We start from the raw sequence: 27,952 nt of genomic DNA, 5'->3' as shown, positions 1-27,952 counted from the left end.
TCACTCAATTTCACTTGCCCCATCATTGAAATGTTCCCACAGCCAACGTCCCCACTTTCAGGGACTCTTCATCTCAGGTTCTCTATATTTATTCCCTATTTATTTATTTATTTTTTCATTATTCTTCCTTTTTGTATTTGCACATTTTGTTCTCTTCTGCACTCCAGTTGAACGCCCAAGTTGAGTGATCTTTCATTGTTTCTGTTATGCTTATTATTCCATAGACTTATTGAGTATGCCCACAAGAAAATGAATCTCTGGATTGTATATGGAGACATATATATGTGTACTTTGATCATAGATTGACTTTTGAATTTTAAACTGTTCATTTTAGAGATCCAGATACATTAATTTCCTTTAGCCACTCATGTTCCAACTTTTCAGCATTACTATTTCTTAAGCCATAACTGAGGAGTTGAGATCTACCAGCCAGTTTTACCTGTTCATTGAATGTGTCACTATTACCATGCAGTGAAGGGTCTTCCACATTAGAGGCTATTTTAAAAAATATTTCTCCAGGGATGTTGCCTAACCTACAGATGTGTTTCCAGCATTGCCTATTTTATTTCAGTCTTCTGTCATCTGCATCTCCTTTTTATGTCCTGCTGCTTGGCAATGGGAAAGCATTGTCACGCTAGCGGTGTGTTGGCTGGCAATGAATCCTGGTTGGATCGGGGCTGCCTCCCGCTGGACACGGTGCGGGGAGTGTGGCGGACGCCGGCTCGCCGCTGTTTGCGGAGGCTCCCCGTGCTCGGCTCGGAATGACGGAACTGCCGCAGCCGAGCTTTTGCTCCGTGATGTACTTCCGCTGTCTGCGGCTGCTCCGGGCTGCGGTGCGATGTCAGCAGAGAGCGAGCGACAGGAGCCCAGCTTTCTCGGCGGCAGGTCGGTCAGATGTCCGGTCAACGCAGCAGAGACCAGATAAGCGGCGGGGCTCCTTGCATCCTTGGGCGGAAGGGGTGATGTCTATGGAGGGAGCGATTTATAATTAACGCGCAGCCCAGGTCGGATGTGGAATCACAGACGGAAAGTATTTGAAACATGTGCGGATTTTATTGCGGAGACAGAGAACCGGAATCGTGGATTTTGTTGAAATCCCATTCCGTTTTGTTTTCAAAAGAAACTTAAGCGCTTGAAATAATGAAATGCATCCCTATCTTTCACGGGGCTAGACGGTTAAATGTGTGTGTGTGTGTGTGTGTGTGTGTGTGTGTGTGTGTGTGTGTGTGTGTGTGTGTGTGTGTGTGTGTGTGTGTGTGTGTGTGTGTGTGTGAGTGAGATTGTGAGACACACAGAGAGACAGAGGTTGAGAGAGAGAGAGAGAGCTATCGTTGAAATTTATCGCTGTCAACGCGGAGCCCACCAGGGAACTGGCCATGGACAGTAAACCAGGAGCAGGGTAGCTGGTTGACGCGAGGGATAAAGAAGAAAATGTTTGAGACTGAGGGGAGAGGGTGTGCAGCTGTAATAATGGAGCCAGTTATGCATTTTTAAGAATGGAAGATAGCTGTGTAACGGTTTATAAGCATCTAAGCAAATTGGGAAGATTTTATTTTAGGATCTGGCCTGGCCAGCATTTATTGCCCATCCCTGGATGCTCTGGGGTAGGGTCTGCCACTGTACTGTTAGGTAGGGAGTTCCAGGATTCAGACTCAATGACAGTAGAGTAGTGATGTATGTCCAGTTGAGCAGGTATGTGGTGTGGAGGGGAAGATGCGGTTGGTGGAGCTCCCATCCACCTGCTATCAATGCCCCTCTTTATGCTAGAACTCAGAGGTTTGAAAGGTAATCTCAGAGTCACCTGGATGAGTAACCGCAGAGCATTTGTATATGATGCATATTACAAGTGTTGGTGCTGGAGGAAATGGAAGGAATAACTTTGCTGGCCCCACCACTGAAATGCTCCTACAACCTATGGATTTACTTTCAAGGATCCTTCTTATTCTGACTTCATCCCCCTTCCTTCCCAGTCCCAATGAAAGGCTTCAGCACAAAACGCCGACTGCTTATTCCCTTCTATAGATGCTGCCTGACCTGCTGAGCTCCTCCAGCACATTGCTGTAAATTTCCAGTGTCTGTAATACCTCTTGTGTCTATGCTTATTTAATCATTATTATTATTTGTTCTTTCTTTTTGTATGTGCACAGTTTGTTGTCCTTTGGTCACTGGTTGTTACCCAGCTGGTGCAGTCTTTCATTGATTCTATTATGGGTTTTGGATTTGTTGAGTTTGCCCACTAGAAAATGAATCTCAGGATTGTATATGGTGACATGTATGTGTGTGTGTATATATATATATATATATATATACTTTGATAATGAATTTACTTTGAACTTTGAAAAATTGTGTAAAAGGTACAAATCAGTCACTTTGTTTCTGACATTGTCAGACTTCTGGAGAATTGCTGGCGTTACATTCATATATCCAAAGTGAATTCCATCATGTTTCTGATTTGTGGAAAGGTCTTGGGGTGTCAGGAGTTGATTTATTGACCACAGGACGCCCATTATCTGAGCTGTCCTTATTGCTGCAGTATTCCCTAGATATTGTCATGGTGAGCGCTGGCAATGACAGAACCCAGGTGCGGAGGAACGACAGACTTCCACGCGGAGACGGAAACAAGAGTTTATACTTGGGAATTCCAACAGAACTTTGGTGGCTTGATCAAGCGACACAGCGAGACAGATCATTCTCAAAACAAGGACCCCGCAATAAGTGCTAATCAGGAGTCCGCTTTAAATAATCACTATGCAGAAAGCCTGTGCCAGTCAAAATAAACTTGACATGGTTAAGCAAAAAGCACAAGGGCTTACTGACTCTAGATAAGACAGCAATTCATGAATACAGGTGTTCTGGAAACCTCGGAGCCCAACGCTCTATGGTTCACCCGCACTGGCCTGCAGGGCCCATGACAGTTATTGATAGTAGGAAGTCAGTAAGGATATTGCCACGGAATGTCAAGGGTAGGTGAATAAATTATCCGCTGTTGACGATAATCATTGCCTGACACCTTTGACTGGTAATTTTGCTTGTTATGAATGTTATCTTGATCTTACTGAGAAGTTATGAATGGAATTGAAATTGCACAGTGAGAAAGCGCACTTCTGACTTCATGATAGAAGGAGGGCAATTGACAAAGCAGGTGAGTGTGATTGAGCTCAGGATCCTCCACCAAGGAGTCCCCTAGTACGGCTGGGATGACGGACCTTCAGGAACTACAATCGTTTTCTTTTATGTGAAATGTTATTCTAGTCATTAGAATGGTTTCCTTTTGTCCTTTCCATTTTCCCAATGAAAGGAGGCCATTGCCTTATTGGATCTGTGCTGGCTGCTTTGAGCCATAATCAGCTAGATGCTGCCATAATGTCATCTTCACTTCACCTCTGAACTTCAACCCTCGTCCATGTTTGATCTCAGAGTGTGTAACTGAGAGATTCGGCCCAATCAGTCTGGACATCAGGGAGATGTTTATCAGTAGGTGCCACTTCTCAGCAGTGACAACAACAGCTTGCATTACCTTGCTGGTGGTTGAAATGGACTAATTGGGTATTAAGAGGGATTTGTCCTACACTTTTTGTTATTGAGATGTACTGGGCAGTTTTCCACATTGCTGGGTGGGTGCCAGTGTTATATCTGCATTGGAATAGATTGACTGGAGGCACTGCGGATTCTAGTGCAGAGGTCTTTAGTATTGCAGGTGAATCAAGTAATGACTTTTGGTAAATGTTGATTTCTGCCTGCACCATCTACTATGCCTCATGGTGTCATCAACAAATTGAGGCATAGAAGTCAAGTTTATTGTCATTTAACTATGTATGCCATCAAACGAGACAACGCTTCTCCAGACCAGAGTGTAAAGGACAGCAGTACACATAATACACGTATAACACACAATAACTTAGGAAAGTAAGAATTAAATTTACAAATGAATTATGCATAAATATACAAAGTGTATAAGTTAAATATTATAGGGTATAGTACAAGTTATCTGGTGGCATTTCAAATGCAATGTGCCAACCTAATGGTCTGAGATATTTCCCACCCTGACCAGTCTTGTCTTTATGCATCAGAATCTCCTGCCTGATGGTAGAAAGTCAGAGGATGTTGGATGGATGTGTGGGATCCTTAATAATACTAAGGACCCTGCATAGGCAGCACTCCTCATAAATGTCCACAGTGGATGGTAGGGAGACCTCTATGATCCTCTTGGCCGTTCTCACAGTCCTTTGTAGGGACAACCAGTCCGATGCTCTGCTGCTCCCATACCAGATGGAGATGCAGCTTGTCAAGGTGCTCTCAGTGGTGTTCCTGTAAAATTCAATGAAGACGTCTCTTTTCTTCCATTCATCAAGATGGTGAGTAGCTCCAGCTCCAATGCAGATCCGTTTTGGACAACCCTAGTTACACACTGTCAATTTGAATACATGAATTTTTAACTTTACAATATTCTGTCATTTTGCCAATGCTGTATGCAAGTCATCAGATGGCCCGCTCATGGTTGTTATCTCTACTTAACACAACTTTATATGCCCTTATAAGTAACATATGTAAACACCATCCATCAGTTGCCTCATCCAAACACTAGACATGACTTATTCTTTACAGATCCACGTTGGCTCTGTCTTTTACAGCAGATGCAGGGGTGGTGCTTCCAAGTGGACCACAGCCTTATTGTGGTTTGGAGATCCTTTCATGCCTCAATGACCAGAAGAGCTATGTTGGCTGGAGTCTACGCTTTATGCTTTGGCTCTGGGTTGGGTCACCCATGCCAAACAGGTCAAAGGGTAGAGGACAGACTAAGAGTGGTCCACTGGTCCTCAAGGTTCAACGGGTTCAGCTCAGGGCTAACAACAAAATAATTATGGAAACAGCAATGTAGAATTCTTCTCCATCTCTACCTGGGACTTGCATGACTAACAGCAGTGAAAACTGAGAGGAAGCTATTGATGCAATAAAGAGAGGCCTGAATACCACCAGAGATGGAGAACCTTCATTGCTGCCCTAAACCCCAGCAATGTAATGGGCAATAAGTAAGTAAGAAGAGAGTGATGGGGAGTAGGCAGTTACTAAATAGGACAGAATGAAAGAAGTTTCTAATAGAGCAAAAGGTTTTTATACAGAAGGTTCCGTTTGGTAATAACCAATGCCAAAGGTAGGAAGAAGGTAACTGTGGCTGCAAAGGACATTGCTAAGGAAAATTGGGTATAATGCTTCTTTGGAGATTGAAATGTAAGAAGTCTATAATTGAGCAATTGTACAACAACGTTAATTTTAGATTACATTTCAACATATACACATCCAATCCAATACTACGGCAGTGAATCACAATAGTGACTGTCACAGTGTGCACTTGCAGGACTGGACCCAAGTGCAGAGGAACGCCAGACTCTCTCTGTCACGGAGGGCGCTAGCACCAGCTCAACCTAGGAGCAGCGGACAGCAGGCTCACGACTCGACCGAGGAGCAGAGGAACAGCAGGATCCCCAGAAAGAGAAAGAAACAAGAGGTTAGGCATAGGTATACCAACAGCGCCTCAAAGGGACAACTGAGAACCACCACAAGACAAATCCTTCTCTATAACACAGTAGGACTCTGCTAAAGAGCTAACTGGAGACCGCCTTAAGTAATCGTAGAATAGGGTAAACACATGCCAGTCACAATTAACTAGACAAGATTCAACTGAAAGCACAAGCGCTTAACAGCACTAGTTAAGATAACAGGTGCTCAGAAAGCCTAGAAGGTCAATGTTCTACAGCAAGCTGTAAGGGCCCACAGGGCTCATGACAGAGCCACAACACAAAGCCAATCAAACACAGAAGGATGCTTCAAGTCACACTGATTTTGAAGTGGTTAAGTACATTGCCAGGTGAAATAATTTTACTCTGACTCATCTTCATTGTGTAATGCTGAAACATGGATGAGGATTCTAAGATATATTCCTTCTCTCCCCATTCCATCACTTTAATAGGCAATACTTGGTCTTTCAGTTATTAGCAGGTAGCATGTGAAATGGCAATCCTAACAAGATGCACCTAGTAGAAAGTTGTCCATTCCATCCCCTCACTAATACCCTCCCTCTTGCTCATGCTTAGCTCTGTAATTTAATGGGGATGCTATAAAAAGCATAAGTTTTAGAGGAATAAGAGTAATCTTCAGAGCACAGATGCAGCCAAGTTATCCAGTGTTGAAAGATTGTCGCTGTCCAACATTTCAGCATTTTCTGTTGATGCCAAATATCTTTTCTTTTAATTCACTCTTTAAATATGAGCATTGTTAGCAAAATCACATTGCTCTTGACAAGGTTGTGAACTGTGTTTACATAGAACAATACAGCTCAGTACAGACCCTTCAGCCCACAATGTTGTGCTGACCCTTAAACCCTGCCTCCCAGATAACACCCCCCCCACCTTAAATTCCTCCATATACCTCTCTAGTAATCTCTTAAATTTCACTAGTGTGTCTGCCTCCACCACTGACTCAGGCAGTGCATTCTACGTACCAACCACTCTCTGAGTAAAAAACCTTCCTCTAATATCCCCATTGAACTTCCCTCCCCTTACCTTAAAGCCATGTCCTCTTGTACTGAGCAGTGGTGCCCTGGAGAAGAGGCGCTGGCTGTCCATTCTATCTATTCCTCTTAATATCTTGTATACCTCTATCATGTCTCCTGTCATCCTCCTTCTCTCCAGAGGGTAAAGCCCTTGCTCCTAGTGTCTGATCCACTTCAGTCTTTCTGTTGTTGGCAATCCAGTAACACTACTGGGTAAGAAGTTGTTGGATATAGCAAACCTGACTATGATAAGGAGATAGTGACATTTCCAAATCTCAGTAGAATGTAACTTGGGAGGGGGGGGGGGGTTCTTGGGGGGGGGGGGTTAGATGTTCTTGTACATCTGGAACAATTGCCTGCTTTAGTGATAGAGACCATGGGTTAAGAAGGCACTATTGGTCTGTTGATTTTGGAGGGGAAGAGGAATGTCACAATAATGTAGAAACTACTGTGTGTAGTCAATTCAAGGATCTTAGTGTTTTATCTTGATTGTGCACCAACATTTTTCTACAGGCAACAATGGTTCTATTCATTATTTTAATTGGTCACAACCCAGGACTTTCTCATGAAACTTTCTTCTGCTTCCTTGCCCAGCTGGTCAATGCCCATGGATTGAACACGTAGTGCAGGGGTTCTCAACCTCGGGCAATGGGAAGGGTCCATGGTATAAAAAAAGTTTGGGAACCCCTGCTGCGGAGCAAGCCAAACCACAGTGGATTTGCCAGGCATGCAGTAAGCTCAGTTCTTTAGGTGATCTGCTAAATCTCCCCAATCAAAGAGATTCAGAACATAGAGTTCCTGAATCTACCTCCGTACATTTCTATAATATTAATATAATAATATTCAGTATTATATTAATATTAAACAACTTAACTAGAAAAGAAAGCATTCTTTCTGATACCAATCTTAAACCACTTTACTGGAAAAGAAAGCACGCTTTGCGATAACAATCTCCAGAGGGCAGTGAGTAGCATTTCTTGCATTCAGTGACAAGAGCTGCCAGTTGCTTAGTGATGTGTGAGCAGTTTGGAATGACGATATTATTTGCTGAGTTTCACTAACAAATACTTGTAAAATTGACAACTGAACTCTTCAAAGCTGAGAATATGTAATCTGTTGAATCAGAAATGGGTTTTTTATCACTGACCTATGATGTGAAATTTGCTGTGTTGGGGCAACAGTGCAGTGCAAAGACATAAGAATTTATAAATTACCAAAATAAATAAATAGTGCAAAAACAAAGGTACATGAAGTGTTCACGGGTTGATTGGCTATTTAGTAACCTGATAGCGGAGGGAAAGAAGCTGTTCTCAAATCATTGAGTGTGGGTCCTCAGGCTCCCGTAACTCCCCCTGACAAGAAGAGAGCATGTCACAGGTAGTGAGCTGCTTTATTATTTGATGACCAACAAGCTTCAACTCCGTTAGTTGTGTTCTTGTTTTGAGGCTGTAGGACATGGGTGCAGGTCCCATTCCAGATACTTGGGCCATAGCTCAATGCAATATGGAGAGTTATTGCACTCCAGAAGAGCCATCTTCATAATGAGACACCTAAAGCAAGGGCTTGTCAGTCCTCCCAGAGATACATTAAAAATTTTGGGGCACTGCTTAAATGATGAGAAAAAGAAACGTCCTAAGATTCTTGGCCAATATTCATTTAACAGTTTGTCTGATCTCATGCAAAAGATGCTGCAGGAACTCAGTGGGTCAGGCAGCATCCAGGGAATTGAACGTTTCAGGGAAGTCAACGTTTCGAGCCACGATGCTTCTACAGGACTGGAAAGGAAGAGGGAAGATGCCAAAATAAAAAGGTAGGAGAAGGAGGATTGATAGAAGGTAATGGGGAAGCCAGGTGGATGGGAAAAGTAAGGGGCTGGAGAGGAACGAATATGATATGAGAGGAGAATGGACCATAGGAGAAAGGGAAAGAGGAGGGGATCCAGAGGGAAGTGATCAGTAGGTGAGAAGAGGTAAGAGAGCAGAGTGGGGAGGGAGGTGTTTTTTACCGGAAGGAGAAATCGATATTCATGCCATCAGGTTGGAGGCTAGCCAGACTATAGAATATAATGTGTTCTCCTCCACCCTGAGGGTGGCCTCCTCATTGTACAAGAGAAGACCATGGACCGACATGCCAGAACGTGAATGGGAATCAGAAGTAAATTGTTTGGCCACCGGCAGGTTCTGCTTTTGGTGAATGGAGTGGAGGTGCTCGACAAAGCAGTCCCTCTGTTTATAACGGGTGGCGTCGATGCAGAGCAGACCGCACCGGGAGTGCCAGACGCAATCGGCAACGCAGCAGGTTCGCAGGTGAATTGTTGCCTCCCTGGACGGAGTGTTTGGGGTCTTGAATGGAGGTGAGGGAGCAGGTGAGCGGGCAGGGATAGCATTTGGCCTCTTGCAGGGGTAAGTGCTGGGAGGGAGATTTGTGAGAAGCAGTGAATTTTATTTTATTTTATTTTACTTAGATATAGCACGGAATTGGCCCTTCTGGCCCTTTGAGCTTCGCTGCCCAGCAACCTCGGATTAACCCTAGCCTAATCACAGGACAATTTACAATGACCAATGAACCTACCGACCAGTACGTCTTTGGGTTGTGGGAAGAAACTAGAGCACCTAGAGGAAGCCCGTGGGGGACGTATAAACTCTCTACAGATAGCAGCAGGAACTGAACCTGGGTCAACTGTACTGTGCGCATTGTGCTAATCACTACACTGCTCAAGGGGTGGTAGCTTAGGACAAGAGGAACTCTATCACTGTTAAGGCAGCAGGAAGATGGGGTGAGAGCTGATGTCTGGGAAATGGAGGTGATGCAGGTGATGGCAGCATTAATGATGGAGGAAGGGAAACCCCGTACTTCGAAAAAGAAGGATATCTCTGATGTCCTGGAAAGGAACACTCATCCTAGTAACAGGAAATGAGAAAATGGAATCCAAACAACACACACAGCACACACAAAATGCCGGAGGAACTCAGCAGGCCTGGCAGCATCTATGGAAAAAGGTACAGTTGATGATTCGTGTCGAGACCCTTCGGCGTGACGAAATGTCGAGTGTACTTATTTCCATAGACGCTGCCTGGCCTGCTGAGTTCCTCCAGCATTTTGTGTGCGTTGCTTGGATTTCCAGCGTCTTCAGATTTTCTCTTGTTTGAGAAAAGGGAATACCATTTTCACCGGAGACAGGGTCGGAAGAGGTATGGTCAAGATAGCCGAGAGGAGAATGATGTGTTGTATGCGGAGGCTCATGGGGTTGATCTCATTGCTGTTTATTGAGCCTGCCCTGTGCAAATTGGATGCAATTTTCAAAAAGTACTTATATTGGCTGTGAACCTATATAAGAGTGTTTGCCCCCGTTTGCTGACACCAGTAATCATAGGCTCCAATACCAGCATCTATTGCTTCTCTTAACAATAATCTTTGCAGCTCCTTTGAGGTAAGCCTGTCTCATGTTAAAATTTCATTAACACAAGAGACCCTGCAGATGCTGAAAATCAAGAGTAATACCTACAAAATGGTGGAGGAACTCAGCTGGTCAGAAGTCCAGATGAGGCCTGAAACAGCGACTGTTTGTTCATGTCCAGAGATGATACCTAACCTGCAGTTAATTTTACTTCTCATAATTTAATTTTCACTTACATTTTCATTATCTTCTCTGAAGATGTCATTTCTGGTGTGTTGGTAATGTTGGCCACTTGCTGACTCTACCTCGTATCTTTGATATTGCCTTTGGTTGAGGCTGACATACTTTATCCATTAATAAGCAGAGCTATAAAGTTGCTTTAAAAAACAAAGAATGGCTTCAGTTGGTGAAGGATGCTAAATGTTTTAGCTCAGAATGAGTTTAGTATTAACATGCTTGGTAGATGGTGATAATTTGCCTTCACATTTGTTATTTGAAGTATTCTCTTGTCACTGATAATGGATCTCATTGGAAGTACCGTTGCTGCACCTAATCCAACATGGTCGTTGTGATGTGGATGGCGTCACTGGAGAAACATTGAAGATAGTGGATATATTCAGCAAAAACAAGCAGCAGACATCATATTGAAACAATCTTGTAAGAAGAAGCCTCCCAACCCAATATTACATGAAGTTTTTATATGCTAAAGATCAAAGATAACAGCAGGACAATTCTGTTGTTACAGTATATCTACAATGCTTCCATTGAATTACATATAGTTCTCACCCACACCCACACACCAGACACTCAAAATGAATGTTAATTCCCACTGACTCTCTGGATTCATGCACATGCAGACATGAAGTGATTGGGTGTTTCCTGGTTTGAAATCAAACCCAGTCTGTGGCTGCAGGGAGGCTTTTGGTCAGAGCTGCATTTTAAATTCCATCTGCAGTCCACAATCAAATCTGAGGACTGTTTGCTATATACCCTAACTCCAGAATATGCCTGAACAGTGGTGTTGCTCCAGTACATTATCTACAAGGAGTTGGTGTTGTCAATCTCACCCATCAAGGTGCTTCACTGTGGGAAAAGTACTAAGTCACTACAGTCCACAGTCAAATGCCACCTAATGTCTGCTTGCTTCTTTTGCAGCAATGGCGTAAATTTGGGTGAAATAACTCAGCCATCTTCTTGCATTACAAATGAAGTATGCCACAAAAATGCCCAGAGAGGAGGGAACAAAAAAATCACATTTAAAGCAGAAAGTAACAAAGTGAGGCACTGGGCCCGTTGTTGTTGGTCCTTTCCACATCATTTCTTTAGCATTTGTCTGTCTTTTTTTAACAAGACTGAGTTGCTAGCTCAACAGTCTGCCCAGCATGGATGGGATGCGTGCAAGGAGCCTGCTGGATTCGAACCTGGGACCGCTTGCCTCGAAATCCAGTGCAGATGCTATTACACCACTGGCCGGCTAATTGGGCTAGTAGGAAAAAGTTAATAATCAACTCTGAATGAAAGTTAATGAAACCAATGAATAAAAAATGAATATATTCATTATTACGCAACCTCAGTTTAAATATTAGGTTTATTGTTTGCCATTGATTAGATAATTAGATATAATTGCACTTGTAATTGAACATATCTACATTTGACTTTCAGATCATTAGTACCTTCTAACAATTTGCATTTTAATGTGTTAACCAAAAACTCCCCTTTGCCATTCCTGAATTTGACATTTAGCATAGAGCCACTGAAATGGCTACACTAACCTATGCTTGAATTTTAACAATTGTATAAATTATGGAAGTGTAGTGAAAGAATCACAGGTATAAATCTTGTAAACTAGTGCAAGAATACCCTTACGTACATTATAAGCAATACTTAACTGAACATGAAAAGTCAAGGAATTCTTAACATGATTAACGTTACTAGAATTGGATAAAGATTCTGAAGGATATTGCTTTCAGGGAATGAGCGCAGAAACATGCAGGAAAATAACTTGGCATGTTATCCTTTTCCCATTGTTTTGCAGATCATTTTCGCTCCAAATACTGTGTGTAAATGACTGATGTGAAAGAAAGTTGTCAAGATTTTTAGGCTATAACACTGGACGCTTTTATTTGTAAGTGTTGTCTCCTCTGAAATTTTCTTTTTGCTTATGATAGACCACCAGAAGCTTAACACAAATATAATTTAGCCTACGTGTATCACTTAAGAATTTGGAGAAACAAGAAATTAACAATTGTTGAGTATACTGTAATGCATTTAATTGCCTAATGGTGCTGATGCTTTGCAATAGTTCAACTAAGCTAAAAATGTTTTGTTGATGATTTTCATTTGTACTCAGTGTCTGAGGCTTCTCGCTTAAGCGTCCAACAATAATCAGCCGGCATTGATGGATTCCATTTTCCCTGATACCATTTCTCGTCATGGTGGAACTTTTCGCCATGCTTTTTACTGATAGCGCTAGGATTTGCAGGGAAGAATTCTAAATGGGAATGCAGAAAATGAAACTGTAGTAACATGTTGCACTTCGTGGTTTTGTATGCTTGAAGCATGTTGTCAACCAGCTGCGGTAGTTTGTGACTCTGTGGTTGCCAAGAAAATTTTCAACAACATCCTTGAGTACCTTCCATGCGATTTTCTCCTGTCCCACTAGAAGTTCTTCGCATTACCTGTCATTGATGACCTGTTCAATTTGTGGATCAACAAAAGTCCCTTCCCTAATCTTGGCAGCAGTTATTCTGACTTGAATTAAGAATTGAAATAACAAAAGTCGGCAATTTCCACAAAATAGCACCTGCTCAGAAAATTTTATGGTGATTTACATAAGATACACCCAAAATTATTCAGAAAGCAAAATCTTTGTTGTCCAGTGTTATTACCTGCAGACATTTTACTAATCTGTTAGGCTGCACCCTGCTTACTTCTTTGTGTTCAGTGCTAATAATTCTTTTAATGATGTTTGGAGATGATGCCAAATCAGTTATTTAATTTGAGTTCTCCTCTGTTCATTTTACACCAGCTTGTCCTGGCATTGATGCCACAAGATAATAAATGGAAATGTGATTAATTAAAGCCAGATGAATTTGCTTTGCATCACTTGTTTCTCAATGTTGTGATGTTTTTTTTCTCTCTCACCCTGCAAGGGTAGCACACTCCATTTCAAAAAGTAAGTGACACAATTAATTCTGTAGGCATATCTGAAAAGACCTTGGGGCACATTTTCCCTTTGTGTATGAATATTTATGAGTTGTTTTGAAAGCAGTGTGTACCATGACTTTGAGGAGTGCTTCCATCTGAAAATTAGCAAGGAGAATATTTTAACTCCATCACGAGAAACCCTTTAACGGTTTTTAACGGGGGTGGGGGGGCACGAGCAGAGGAAGGAAAATGAAAAAACATTTAGTTCAGATTTGGCATTACTCAGCTGATAGGAGATTTCTAGCATAGACCATATACTAAAAATGCAATGACCATATCTTATACCGCAGATTACGGAGGTTGGCAAGGATGCAGAGGTCATAGCAAGTACACCATTCACAGCAGAAACTACCTCAGGCAGTGAAATGTGGCAAGGGGAACAGCTGCCTTGACAACCTGAACTTTCCTTCTTGATAATATCAGACCTGAAAAGCTACTTTGCAATATTGTTCCCTTAACTTGTTGCTCATTCTTGGACTGTGAAATTTCTTCTGGATTTCCAGGTTCTCTGAGTCGTGAGCACAGAGGCCGCATTGTCTGCTTGGTGTTACACACAAGCTGCTTCTTGAACATGTTTATGGACTTCCCTTCAGGGTCAAAAGGGTCATGTCATAGTTTTAGGTGGAAGTCCTTGCAAGCGCTTGCATGGGAAATCGACTTTGCATGAGGCTGCCTCCTGGGGATTTTCCTAGCGCTGCCAAACGCTTCACTAATTTAAAAAGTCCAGCAAGAAGATACATTCATTTCACTTGTTTATAAGAAGTAATGTGTGCAGTGAAAATTCTGTTACCCAGCAGGCTCTAATAACCGGCTGAACAACTTTGCTGAGTGGAGGGGGTTGGGATGGTGGCAGTGGGCAGCTCGAGGGAATGGTTAAGCTGACTCCTAGTAAATGAGAAGTTCTGATTATCTGCTACCTGTCAAGTCAGGTATGTGCTGGATGATGGTACTTTTGCGGGGTTTTCATTTAATTAATTGTAAGTATAGTTCCACGAGACATTAATAAAAATGGATAATAAATTAAACAGAAGATGTCAGCCTTTAAAATGGTGTTTTGAGGATTGCTCCTGGCTACTTGAAGCCTGGAAGTGTTCATTAAAAAACTTAATGTACAGAATTGTATTAAAGGAACTGTAACACAAAATACCACACATTGCAAAAAAACCTCGCAATTTAAATTTGAGTTTTGAAAAACAAACAATATATAAAATTAATTATGACCTAATGAAAAACTCAGTGATTCCATCATCATTATTAAGTGCATACCATTAGTACTCTAGGGAGAATGGTTATACTAATGACCAGAAACGTAACTAGAATAGTTACATATGTTATTTGGCTACTCGAGCAGATTAGGGGCTGGATATTCCATGGTGAGTAGGTCATGTCCTAACTCCCAAAGCCTTTCTTGCATCTACAAGGTGTGTGAAGGTTGTGATGGAATATTGGCCAGTTGCCTTGACGATTGTAGCTCTAATGATCAAGAAACTCAATACCATCCAGATCAAAGTAACCCACATGAGTAAAAGTTCAGTCACCACATTAGTCATTTCCCTTGTGCCACATGACTGCTGTGTGCTACGGAAACTCACCAAAGTTTCTTTGGTCGCACATCACAAACCTGTGACCTGCTGCCCTAGCAGGGCCTGTAGAATAGATACGCGGCACCATCTGGAAGTTCATTTCCCAAGTCATGCACCATTCTCATTCAGATATGTAAATTAATTGCCATTCTTACAACGCTGCTGAGTTGAAATCCTGGAGCTTGCTATGCAAGTGGCATGATTAGAATACCTTCACTTCACGGACAGCTATGTGTCGTAAGATAGTTCACGAAGGATTTTCACTGTTGGGAAATAAAGAGCAACAATAAATTAATTAAGAATGATTGTGATAATTGATTTATAGACTTAGATAATTTTTGTAAACATTGTATAGCTTTATTTTATTTGTAACCTTGGTTTATCTTGCTTTGCCAGACAAGAGCAAGCTGTTTTTATTTCGCAATAGTCAGACAAGCATTTTACTAAAGTGCCTTTATGGGCTCCAAGTAAAATGAGGTACTGTTACCAACGCACATCAGCAGGTAGCAAAGAACCCTGCAGAATGTTTCACTCAATGAATCTTATTTATTTTTTATTGCACTTTCCTTGGTTGTTAGAAGGCAGAAAATACATCAGTGAATGATCTGTGAATTCTCATTCTATGCAGAACCAAGGGTTGGCTTGAGTTAAAGAGTTCATGACTTCAGGCAATCATTTGGTCATCAGGCATGCAGGCAGTGTGTTCTCAGTGCTTGTTCCAGACAATTCTATGATACTTTATAATGCCTAAATAATTGGATTCTGTTTCTGATTTGGAAGACCAAAATGGTGTGGGAACACTACACATTTTACCAAAACTTTTCCTTGTGTGACTACCATAATTATGGTTTGATTTGCAGAACTTGTTAACAGTTGAAATCTTTATCTTAGTTCCCTGCTTCATATTGGTTCAAGATAACCATGTTATCTTATCAACATCAATTAAGATAATCAAATTAATTGCACATTTGCACTTTCATATTTTATATAAGAAAATGCATCCCTCTCTTTTATTATTATTCTCAAAACCAGCATCTAATATTTTAATGATTGTGCAGTAGGTACTGGTGAAGATGCTTCATAGTGCAAACTTTCTCAGATGCAGATTTATTACTGACGAAGCAAATTTATAGAGCTAAACTAAGACTGAATGCAAGGAAATAAGTTTATATGTACAATATGGCTTTCACAGCATATTATGATCTGCTTCAAAGCCAGTGGAGTACTTTGAAAATACGGTTAGCTTTTATAATGAAGGGCGATGTGGCTGCCAATTTCTGTATAACGGTCCCATGAACATCACCAAGGAAATTGACCAGAAAATTGTGTTGCTGAGGTTGTTGAGATAAAATGTCAGCCGGTAAAGCAAGCAAATTCTTCTCCTTGCTTCAGCCTTTGGGTATTTTGCTCATCTGAAAGGATAGGCAGGAACTTAGCAAAGTATCTCATTTTACATATCTGGATATTTATATTGAAATGGGCAACAGAAACAAAGAGAGTTTGGCAAACTACTCCTAGGACATTGAATATAGAACATAGAACACAAAATATCACCTATCCGTACGGGACCTTCGGCCCATGATGTTATGCTAACCTTCCAACTTACTCTAAAATCAATCTAACCCTTCCCTCCTACTCAGTGCTCCATTTTTCTATCATCCATGAACCTCTCTGTAAGTTTCTTAAACACTCCTTATGTATCTACCTGTACCACCAGCCCTGGCAGAGCTTTCCACACATCCAACACTCTCCGTGTAAGAAACTTACCTCTGACATCCCCCACATACTTTCCTCCAATCATCTTAACATTATGCCCCTTTGTATTAGCTATTTAGGTCCTGGAAAAAAAATGTCTCTGGCTATCCGCTCTATCTATGCCTCTTATCATCTTGTACACCTCTAACAAGTCACTCCTTATCCTCCTTCACTCTAAAGAGAAAAGCCTTAGCTTATTCAACCCACCTTCATAAGATATACCCTCCAGTCCAGACAGCAATTCCTTTGCACCCTCTCCATAGTGAGGCAACCAGAAATGAACACTATGTTCCAAGTGTGGTCTAACCAAAGTTACCTCAGGGCTCATGAACTCAATCCCCTGACTAATGAAAGCCAACGCACCATTCACCTTCTTAACAATTCTATCAAGTTACCGCAACTTTGTGGACCCCAAGGTCTTGCTGTACCTCTACACTGCCTTCAAATCTGACCTTCCAAAATGAATCATTTCACACTTCTCTGCATTGAACCACTACTTCTCATCCCGGCTCTGCATTTATCAATGCCACACTACAGCCTCCCAACAACCTCCACACTATCCACAACTCCATTAGCCTTTTTGTCATCTGCCAACTTGCTAACCCACCCTTCAACTTCCTCGTCCCAGTTAGGTGTGTCCAGGAAGTCTTCGATGACAACAGTTATGTTATTTTTTTTCACCTTTCCAAAACCTGCCTCCCGATCTGTTCTTCAGTGTGTCTCTGTTGCTAGTGTGTGTGTGTGTGTGTGTGAGAAAGGGGAGGGGTATCTATAGAATATTCCTACTAGAGTGACTGCTCCCTTCCTGTTTCTGACTTCCACCCACACTGACTCTGTAGACAAACTCTCCACAACGTCCCCCCTTTCTGCAGCTGTGACACTGTCGCTGATTAGCAATGCAACTCCCCCCCTCTTTTGCTACCCTCTCTGTTCCTTTTGAAATATCTAAACCCCTACTGAAACTGGATCAGCCTTTCTCTGAAAATTGGTGTTTTACACTTGACTATGAAGTCACAAATTTTCAGATAGGAATTTGCAAGTGGAATAGATAAGAACTGTGTCCTGATGGAACTTGGAACATCTACGTCCAGAAATCAACATGTATTCAAGCTTTTTATTTTCTGGGAGACCTTTCATGTAAAGCCATTTCTTTTGAATTAGCCAAGCATACAAAATTTTGTCATCATTAATGTAAAGGGAAAATGATTTATAGTCACTGTTTTTTCACTGTAATATGAATTCATTTTGACAGATTTCCAGAACCAATATTTTAACAAAACAGAAAAGCACATTCATAACTTTTCAAGCTTCAAAATAGATTTATCTTAATAGAAAAAAATAAACAATTCCCTCTTTGTCTTCCACTTAAAAATCAACCTAAACTTTTTTTTTGGTTTTTAATTTTTGGAAGTTAACATAATCGTGCTGTTCTTGCCTCAGATGTCACACAGGTACTGCTAGCAAATTGTTACACACGGGGGTGAGATAGGTTAGTTGAGGTGAGCAGAGTAAAAACATTGGGACTAGTGATGTTGTTCTGAGAGTTCTCAAGGAAGAGTAGGGAGGTTAAAGGCCAGAAAAGGTTATCAAGATGAAATGAGAGTTCTTGATTTTCAGGGAAAAGTACAACCGTCTGGGGAAAAGGCCAAAGAATCAGAAAAATGTAACGAAGACAGTAGAGGGGAAAAAATGCCTGACAACATGTTACATCTGGTGTTTTCTTTTTGAGGTCAGGATGTCTACTGAGGGTTGATTATCTAGGGCCAGAAAGGCAGAAGGAACAAAGAGTACACAACATTGTGGAAGGAGATGGGATCAGAGGAAATTTTGCAGGAAAGAAAGGCCTAGAGGTGCAACAATACCCAAGGGTTTGTATAGATTATGATCCCTCTTACCTGAGAGGATATAGAACAGAGAGCAAAGGGTGGTAGAGTCATGGATAAGGAAGGTTTTGAGATAGTGAGTCTGCTGTTGAAATGAGATTTGTAGCGGGAACAGACAATGTTAAGGCACTGGAGAGGCCTCACTTGGAGTACTGTGAGCAGTTTTGGGCCCCTCATCTAAGAAAGGATATACTTACAGCCTACCTGGTGGGAGTGACAGTGGCCGGGCCTCCGGCACAGAGGATGGCCCTGTAGCTCAGAAGGGTAGGGTTAGAAGAAAGAGGTCCATAGTAATAGGGGACTCAATAGTCAGGGGCTCAGACAGGCATTTCTGTGGAGGTGACCGGGAGTCCCGGATGGTAATTTGCCTCCCTGGTGCCAGGGTTCGGGACGTTTCTGATCGCGTCCAAGATATCCTGAAGAGGGAGGGTGAAGAGCCAGAGGTCGTGGTACAAGTAGGTACCAATGACATAGGAAGGAAAGGGGAAGAGGTCCTGAAACGAGAGTATAGGGAGTTAGGAAGGCAGTTAAGAAGAAGGACCGCAAAGGTAGTAATCTCGGGATTACTGCCTGTGCCACGCGACAGTGAGAGTAGGAATAGAATTAGGTGGAGGATGAATGCGTGGCTGTGGGATTGGAGCAGGGGGCAGGGATTCAAGTTTCTGGATCATTGGGACCTCTTCTGGGGCAGGAGTGACCTGTTCAAGAAGGACGGGTTACACTTGAATCGTGGGGGGACCAATATCCTAGCGGGGAGGTTTGCTAGGGCTACAGGGCGGACTTTAAACTAGTAAGATGGGGGGGCGGGAGACTATTTGAGGAGTCTATGGGAGAGGAGGTTAGTTCACCAGTGGAGCAAGTAAATAGACAGTGTGTGAGGGAGGAAAGGCAGGTGATGGAGAAGGGATGCGCTCAGCCCAAAGATGTAGGGGAGAAGAAAGAAAAGGATAATAAATTTGAATGCATTGTTAGGGATGGAAAGAGAGGAGGAGATGGAGAGTATCTTAAATGTATCTATTTCAATGCTAGGAGCATTGTAAGAAAGGTGGATGAGCTTAAAGCGTGGATTGATACCTGGAATTATGATGTTGTAGCTATTAGTGAAACATGGTTGCAGGAAGGGTGTGATTGGCAACTAAATATTCCTGGATTTAGTTGCTTCAGGTGTGATAGAGTAGGAGGGGCCAGAGGAGGAGGTGTTGCATTGCTTGTCCGAGAAAATCTTATGGTGGTGCTTTGGAAGGATAGATTAGAGAGCTCCTCTAGGGAGGCCATTTGGGTGGAATTGAAGAATGGGAAAGGTGCAGTAACACTGATAGGAGTGTATTATAGGCCACCTAATGGGGCACGTGAGTTGGAAGAGCAAATGTGTAAGGAGATAGCAGATATTTGTAGTAAACACAAGGTGGTGATTGTGGGAGATTTTAATTTTCCACACATATACTGGGAAGCTCATTCTGTAAAAGGGCTGGATGGTTTAGAGTTTGTGAAATGTGTGCAGGATAGTTTTTTGCAACAATACATAGAAGTACCGACTAGAGATGGGGCAGTGTTGGATCTCCTGTTAGGGAATGCGATAGGTCAGCTGACAGATGTATGTGTTGGGGAGCACTTCGGGTCCAGTGATCACAATAGCATTAGCTTCAATATAATTATGGAGAAGGACAGGACTGGACCTAGAGTTGAGATTTTTGATTGGAGAAAGGCTAACTTTGAGGGGATGCGAAGGGATTTAGAGAGAGTGGATTGGGTCAAGTTGTTTTATGGGAAGGATGTAATAGAGAAATGGAGGTCATTTAAGGGTGAAATTATGAGGGTGCAGAATCTTTATGTTCCTGTTAGGGTGAAAGGAAAGGTTAAAGGTTTGAGAGCACCATGGTTTTCAAGGGATATTAGAAATTTGGTTCAGAAAAAGAGGGATGTCTACAATAGATATAGGCAGCATGGAGTAAAGGAATTGCTCTAGGAATATAAAGAATGTAAAAGGAATCTTAAGAAAGAGATTAGAAAAGCTAAAAGAAGATACGAGGTTGGTTTGGCAAATAAGGTGAAAGTAAATCTGAAAGGTTTCTACAGTTATATTAAAAGCAAGAAGATAGTGAGGGATAAAATTGGCCCCTTAGAGAATCAGAGTGGTCAGCTATGTGTGGAACCGAAGGAGATGGGAGAGATTTTGAATGATTTCTTCTCTTCGGTATTCACTAAGGAGAAGGATATTGAATCGTCTAAGGTGTGGGAAACAAGTAAGGAAGTTATGGAACCTATGACAATTAAAGAGGTGGAGGTACTGGCGTTTTTAAGAAATTTAAAAGTGGATAAATCTCCGGGTCCTGACAGGATATTCCCCAGGACCTTGAGGGAAGTTTGTGTAGAAATAGCAGGAGCTCTGACGGAGATCTTTAATATGTCATTAGAAACGGGGATTGTGCCGGAGGATTGGCGTATTGCTCATGTGGTTCCATTGTTTAAAAAGGGTTCTAGAAGGAAGCCTAGCAATTATAGACCTGTCAGTTTGACATCAGTTGTGGGTAAATTAATGGAAAGTATTCTTAGAGATAGTATTTATAATTATCTGGATAGACGGGATCTGATTAGAAGTAGCCAGCATGGATTTGTGCGTGGAAGGTCATGTTTGACAAACCTTATTGAATTTTTTGAAGAAGTTACGAGGAATGTTGACGAGGGTAAGGCAGTGGATGTAGTCTATATGGACTTCAGTAAAGCCTTTGACAAAGTTCCACATGGAAGGTTAGTTAAGAAGGTTCAGTCGTTAGGTATTAATGCTGGAGTAATAAAATGGATTCAACAGTGGCTAGATGGGAGATGCCAGAGAGTAGTGGTGGATAATAGTTTATGGGGATGGAGGCCGGTGACTAGCGGGGTGCCTCAGGGATCTGTTTTGGGCCCAATGTTGTTTGTAATATACATAAATGATCTGGATGATGGGGTGGTAAATTGGATTAGTAAGTATGCCGATGATACTAAGGTAGGAGGTGTTGTGGATAATGAGGTGGATTTTCAAAGCTTGCAGGGAGATTTATGCCGGTTAGAAGAATGGGCTGAACGTTGGCAGATGGAGTTTAATGCTGAGAAGTGTGAGGTTCTACATTTTGGCAGGAATAATCCAAATAGAACATACAGAGTAAATGGTAGGGCATTGAGGAATGCAGAGGAACAGAGAGATCTAGGAATAACTGTGCATAGTTCCCTGAAAGTGGAGTCTCATGTAGATAGGGTGGTGAAGAGGGCTTTTGGAACGCTGGCCTTTATAAATCAAAGCATTGAGTACAGAAGTTGGGATGTAATGCTAAAGTTGTACAAGGCATTGGTAAGGCCAAATTTGGAATATTTTGTGCAGGTCTGGTCACCGAATTATAGGAAAGATATCAATAAATTAGAGAGAGTGCAAAGACGATTTACTAGGATGTTACCTGGGTTTCAGCAACTAAGTTACAGAGAAAGGTTGAACAAGTTAGGTCTCTATTCATTGGAGCGTAGAAGGTTGAGGGGGGATTTGATCGAGGTATTTAAAATTTTGAGAGGGATAGATAGAGTTGACGTGAACAGGCTGTTTCCATTGAGAGTAGGGGAGATTCAAACTAGAGGACATGATTTGAGAGTTAGGGGGCAGAAGTTTAAGGGAAACACCAGGGGGTATTTCTTTACTCAGAGTGATAGCTGTGTGGAATGAGCTTCCTGTAGAAGTAGTAGAGGCCAGTTCAGTTGTGTCATTTAAGGTAAAATTGGATAGGTATATGGACAGGAAAGGAGTGGAGGGTTATGGGCTGAGTGCGGGTAGGTGGGACTAGATGAGATTAAGGGTTCGGCACGGACTAGGAGGGCCAAGATGGTCTGTTTCCGTGCTGTGATTGTTATATGGTTATATGGTTATACTGACATTGGGGAGATTTCAGAAGAAGTTCAGGAAGATGATTCCAGGAGCAAAAGGCTTGTCATATGAAGAGTGTTTGATGGCTCTGGGCCTCTATTCATTGGAATCCAGAAGAATGAGAGGTGACCTCATTGAAACCTAACGCATGTTGAAAGGCCTCAATAAAGTGGATGTGGAGAGGATGTTTCCTTGGTGAGGAGTCTAAGACCAGAAGTCACACCCTCAGAATAAAGATGCTCACTTTTAGAATAGAGATGAAGAGGAATTTATTTAGCCAGAGTATGGTGAATCGGTGGAATTTGTTGCCATGGGCAGCTGTGGAGGCTAAGTCACTGGGTGTATTTAAGGCAGAGGTGGACAAATTCTTGATTGGTCAGGGCATGAAGGGATACAGAAAGAAGGCAGGAGATTGGGACTGAGGAAAAAGGGATCAGCCATGATGAAATGGCGGAGCAGGCTCGAAGGGCCAAATTGCCTAATTCTGCTCCTATATCTTATATAAACAATATTAAAACAATATTTTATATATCTTATATAATCAATAGTTAGTTAGATGATGCTGAAAGTTTTGGTGATATTTGTAACTGTCGGTGGATCCATAACATACTATGCTATAGAGGGGGCTGTTTGTCCCACCAAGTCTATGCTGGCTCTCAGAGCAATCCTACCAGCCCCATTATTCCATCTACTTCCCCCACCAACTCATTCACTTTTCTACAACCCAGAATTAATGGTATCTTTTACCGAGAGTTGAAACCGCAGTGCCACCCTAACGTGAAGAGTTCAGTCAAGATGCACATGGAATAAGTAGAGTTGAAGACAGTTGCAACAGAAGAAAATGGGGATGTTAAAATAACTTTGGTAAATACTTAGTCAGCAAACTAATTAAGGTGAATTTGTTTTCTTTATTATCACTGCAGATGTGTTTCACGTTTCTTCTGAGAAGCCACAAGATCCAAACTATTTCCTTGTATTCAGGTAATTGAAACAAGCACAATCTGATCAGGATTTGTATATAATTACTATTTAATGACATTGGTCACTGTTTTATTTTGGTCTTGTTATTTGTTCATTCACAGTGATTAAACATAATGGATATCATGTTGTACAAATCCCTAGTCTTTCTAGTATAAACACAAGAGTTTTGCAGATGCTGTAAGTCGAAAGCAACACACACAAAATGCTGGATGAACTCGGCATCTACGGAAAAGAGTAAAAAGTCGAAGTCTGGGGCTGAGACCCTTCACCATGTCCTGAAGAAGAGTCTCAGCCTGAAAAGTCGACTGTTTATTCATTGGTAGTATGATGGTTTGCTATTTGAACACCATAAATAGAATATTTATTTTCCTCAGCCTCTTGACAAAAGTGCTTTACCTTCAATCGGTTGCTATAGAAATGATATCAAATAAAGATGTGCTGAAAATCAATATTGATCACAACAGATCAAATAATATCAAGAAGGGTCACCACAATTAATACTACTAACCCCCACACAACATTTTCTTGATCTCTTTCCCCATTCAATTACGCATGCAATTAGTTCCAATGCTTTTTATTCTCCTTCATAAAAAATTTAAATGTTTAGTTTGAAGCTTAAGTTGTCTTTGTATGGCACCTTGTCAGTGAATTGGGATCTAAAGTTTATTACAATAATGCAACACACACAACATGCTGGAGGAACTCAGCAGGTCAGACAGCATCTATGGAAATGAATAAACAGTGGACGTTCCGGGCTGAGACCCTTCACCACGACTGAGAAGGAAAGGGGAGGATGCCAGAATAAAAAGGTGTAGGGAGGGGAAAGAAGCTAACTGGAAGGTGAAGCTGAAGCCAGGTGGCTGGAAAAAGGCCAAGGGCTGGAGAAGAAGGAATCTGATAGGAGGGGAGTGTAGAGCATGGTCCTGAAGAAGGGTCTCAGTCCAAAACATTGACTGTTTATTCATTTCCATAGATGCTGCCTGACCTGCTGAGTTCCTCCAACATCCTTTGTGTGTTGCTTTGGATTTCCATTATCTGCGGACTTTCTCGGGTTCGCAATAATGCACATGGGCACGCATCTCAAGCAAAACAATCTGAAATCCTTTGATCCTATGGTCCATTGTAAATTATATCTAGTATCCTGGGACATATTTTGACTGTTCTTTGGATTGGAACAATGTGGTCAAAATTCAAAGGCTTAAAACTGTGTGGTCAAAATGAAATTTAACATGAAAGATCAAGACTTCTATGAGTACCTGTCGAACTGACTTAACATGCTAGTGAAAATGTGACTTCTCTCATGTCATGATTTCTGTGTTTAAAAGCAGCTTTATGAATACTTGAGATCCCAAAATATTCGCGTAAATGAAAAGACAGATTTCCATTTATATCTTCTTACGAACATCCATCATTAAGTTTTAAGTTGCTTGCCAAGTTATAAAATATGATCATACCTTGAAGCAGATGTTACATGATAACATAATTCTCCATATGTGTCCAAAATGCTCTCTCTTTCAGCTTTTTAAAGTAAATCAGTATGTTTGCTATTGAGGCACTGGGAGCCCCTGAACTTTCTTCAAGTTCTCAACTTTGCCATGGAACGCATGGACTAGAAATCAGGAGTGAAGCCATTGGTATGACAGATATCAAGCAGGACAAGAATTCTAACTTTGTGGTAGAGCAATCCAGCAAGAATGAGATCTTTGGCAAGCTTCCGTCCAAAGGGACCACATTGAGAAATAGTCCTCAACTGAAAAATGAACCGGAATTGCAAATAAAGAAAGAGAAGGACAGTCCTTTTTCCTTGAGTTTGGAGTCAGGGAGCACCAGGCCACCTTCAGGGGAGTGTGTCCGAATTCCACCGGAGGGAGCTGAAGTGGGCCACCCCAGCAAACTTACCAAGGTTGTGGAATGTGAAGAGCCTACTGTCTCCCCTTCAGATGACAATGGTTACTCCAGCAGTTGCTTGAGTATCGAAAGTCCAGATAGTGTCGAAGGAAACATCTGGGAGACAGGTGAAACGGTCAAGAGGGATAAACTCGATCCTTGGCAACAAGCTGAGGTTGAAAGCATTCCTGGGACTCCACCTGCTGCAGATTCTTTCTTGCCTTCAATATTTGAAGCAGTCCAGAGTCTTCAAGAGAAGCAAAGGTTCAAAGAGCAGGAGAAGGAGAAGCATCAGACCCAAGTGATCATGTACCGCCGCTTGGCCTTGCTGCGATGGATCCGTAGCCTCCAGCAGAAAGTCGTGGACCATCAAAACCGGCTGCAGGAGAGCTACGACACCATCCTGAGCAACCGCAAAGAGCTGCTCAAGCTCATCAAACAAGGAGTCATCTAGCATGACGATGACCAATGCATGTTGTTCGGCATCTGGCAAACCGCTGTGATCGCCTTCTCTCCTGCAATCAGTTTTAGTAAAACTCAATTATTCATCTTAGAAACTCAGTGACAGAAGTCAGGACATGTGAGCAACATTAATGTGTCACTGTTTGACTGGATGAGAGAGCTTGCTTCCCACTATCTTGCTGCTTCTTGAAGTGATAGTCCCCCCTTATTTTTAAGGCTGCTTTCTGAGATGCATGAGAAGGTAAACTGCTGAAAAATGGAGATTGAGTGGGGAGACCATTTTCAACCCTGGCTGGTTCACCTGGGCAAGTGTGTACCGTATTGAAAGACCCCAATGACCCCAGGTTGTTACATCACTGATGAAGATGCACTTCCTAGGACGTATTGCAGCGTCAGTCAAATTGTTGGATCTGGTAATCGCTTAATCTCTACTGAGATCTGTTTTTATTTTGTAAAAAGAAAATTACTGTCGCATCCCTATATAATCTGGAAAAGCTTTTTCCAGTCAAAAAGGTTATAGTAGGATCTTGCCCTGTTGCATTTTGCAGCTGATATGTTCCTGTGCTATATATTTTTTGTTTCTTTATCACCTTGTTTTTAAACCAACTCCACACATTGCTGTCCTTTTAAAATGTAACTTTTCTTTAATGATCCCCTTGTTAGTCAGTCAACAAAATAGAGCGATTGATGTTGCTTCAGGTTTATTCCCCTTCTCCCTCAAAGTTGAAGCTGACTTTTGATTTAAAAAAAAGAGAATTATGAAAGGAGCTGAGGATTTTCCTTGGTATACATGCAGTAAATTTGCAGATCTTGACATTATGCCCACTTTTGTTTGCTTTATCATCAGGAGTTTTTGGTTGGATTTAACTTCTGCTGACTCAGATGTTTTTGTATGCTTAAAATCTTTGTGTGCTTGAAATATATTGACACTTCTCATTAGTTAGCCCAGAAGTCCCCAATCTGTTTTAATGCGATTGATTCCTACTATTAACAGAGGGGTCTCTGGACCCCCAGGTTGCAAAACCAAGTTAGTCTGTACTTGGTTCAGTTTTACACACAAAGTTCAAATGGAACTAAAGAAATGTGCTAATTTGTAAAAATCTCTTCTATTCATATTTTAATATGATATGAATTGAAATTAAAGTCCTTTTAGTTTGGAACTCATGGATCAATAGTTACAAGCTTCCTCACAAACATTAATTATATTAGATATTGGATCTAAAAAACATACACTTTACCTGTAACAGATAATCAACTTTTAATAAAAATGTAAAGTTTGTATTTAAAGCTAGCATGTAGAATAACTATATTGTATCCATTTGCTCATGGAGATCATTTATAGATGGATAAGATTCATAAGATGTGCTCTTTAGTCAGAAATTGCATTGTCAATAAAGGCAGCAAGGCATTGTGAGCTGAACAATATTCTGAGGGACGGACCTTTTATAAGCATACCTGGTTCTGAAGCTGTTCTGGTATTGACTGATCTTATTGTTTGGATAATACGTGTCTGAAATTTGAGGGAACCCTCTCATGGATTGGATCAAATGTTATTTGATGGTAGGGGTTTTCTGAAAATCTGAAACTACTGGCTTTTTCTTTCTGGTTTGTTTAAAGCATTGAGATATTCATGTAGGCATGATTATCTTCTTGTAAAAATAGCTCATATCATGTGTAATGTAAGCAAGTGGGCAGAAGAAACAATTATTCCATATGTATTATGGTTATGTTTGTCATCTGACCTATCTTAATAATGTTTGCCCAAATATAGCTGCAATTTTTTTTTCTGAATGACTACCATCACTATGATATGTGTGTGGTTAATAGGAATTAATGATGTGCAATTATTAATTAATATAAAGTGAACTATTATATATTAATGACTATTTACAGAACTATATCTGTGCTATCATGCCTACATCAAGTGAACTATTATATATTAAAGACTATTTATAGAACTATATTGGTGTTATCATGTCTGTAATACTAAGCACCTTCAAATATAAAGTTTTAGTCAAAGTTTGTCTTATTACTAAATAAATCAGTGATTTCTTAATGAGTTCTTTACACATTGTTTAATAACTGTAGAAATGGTCCACCAATATGAAGAACTGATAAGCAAGGTTTTCAGCCTGCTCTGAGGTTTGGACCTAAGGACCCAATTTGGTTCAGAATGCTTTTGGTTTGCTTCAATTTGATGCATGATTTGTGGGGTTTTATCCCCCCTTTTAGGTGTTGGTCTTTTTTTTCTTTAATTGCATTCTTTCGGTTCTCTTGCTCTGTGGCTACCTACAAGCAAGTAAATCTCAAAGTTGTATCATCTACACATTCTTTGATAATAAATGTACTTTGAATCTT

At 41.3% G+C, this 27,952-nt stretch overlaps 1 protein-coding gene across 12 annotated transcripts; it reads left to right on the top strand.

Moving 5' to 3' along the window:
• Window positions 1-512: 512 nt before the first annotated feature.
• LOC132383492 (UPF0500 protein C1orf216 homolog) lies at window positions 513-27,952 on the top strand. 12 transcript variants are annotated; one of them, XM_059954502.1, is made up of 5 exons: window positions 513-885; window positions 11,983-12,072; window positions 23,188-23,245; window positions 23,347-23,422; window positions 24,764-27,952. In XM_059954502.1, the coding sequence occupies exon 5, from the start codon at window positions 24,783-24,785 to the stop codon at window positions 25,584-25,586; it is 804 nt and encodes a 267-aa protein (XP_059810485.1). In that variant the 5' UTR covers window positions 513-885; window positions 11,983-12,072; window positions 23,188-23,245; window positions 23,347-23,422; window positions 24,764-24,782; the 3' UTR covers window positions 25,587-27,952. The 12 variants fall into 12 exon arrangements, with proteins under 12 accessions (XP_059810485.1, XP_059810489.1, XP_059810482.1 ...); XM_059954499.1 differs by lacking the exon at window positions 23,347-23,422 and adding an exon at window positions 5,357-5,506 and having other exon boundaries at window positions 515-885; XM_059954506.1 differs by lacking the exon at window positions 11,983-12,072.

Source organism: Hypanus sabinus, chromosome 30, assembly GCF_030144855.1.
Source record: "Hypanus sabinus isolate sHypSab1 chromosome 30, sHypSab1.hap1, whole genome shotgun sequence".
Lineage (NCBI taxonomy): Eukaryota > Metazoa > Chordata > Chondrichthyes > Myliobatiformes > Dasyatidae > Hypanus > Hypanus sabinus.
Note: the sequence above shows the minus strand (reverse complement) of the source record. Positions and strands in the feature narration are given on the sequence as shown.

What these genes read in the sequence shown, in the direction of transcription:
- LOC132383492 (XM_059954506.1), top strand. Translation starts at nt 24,783, where the DNA reads ATGTTTGCTATTGAGGCACTGGGAGCCCCTGAACTTTCTTCAAGTTCT.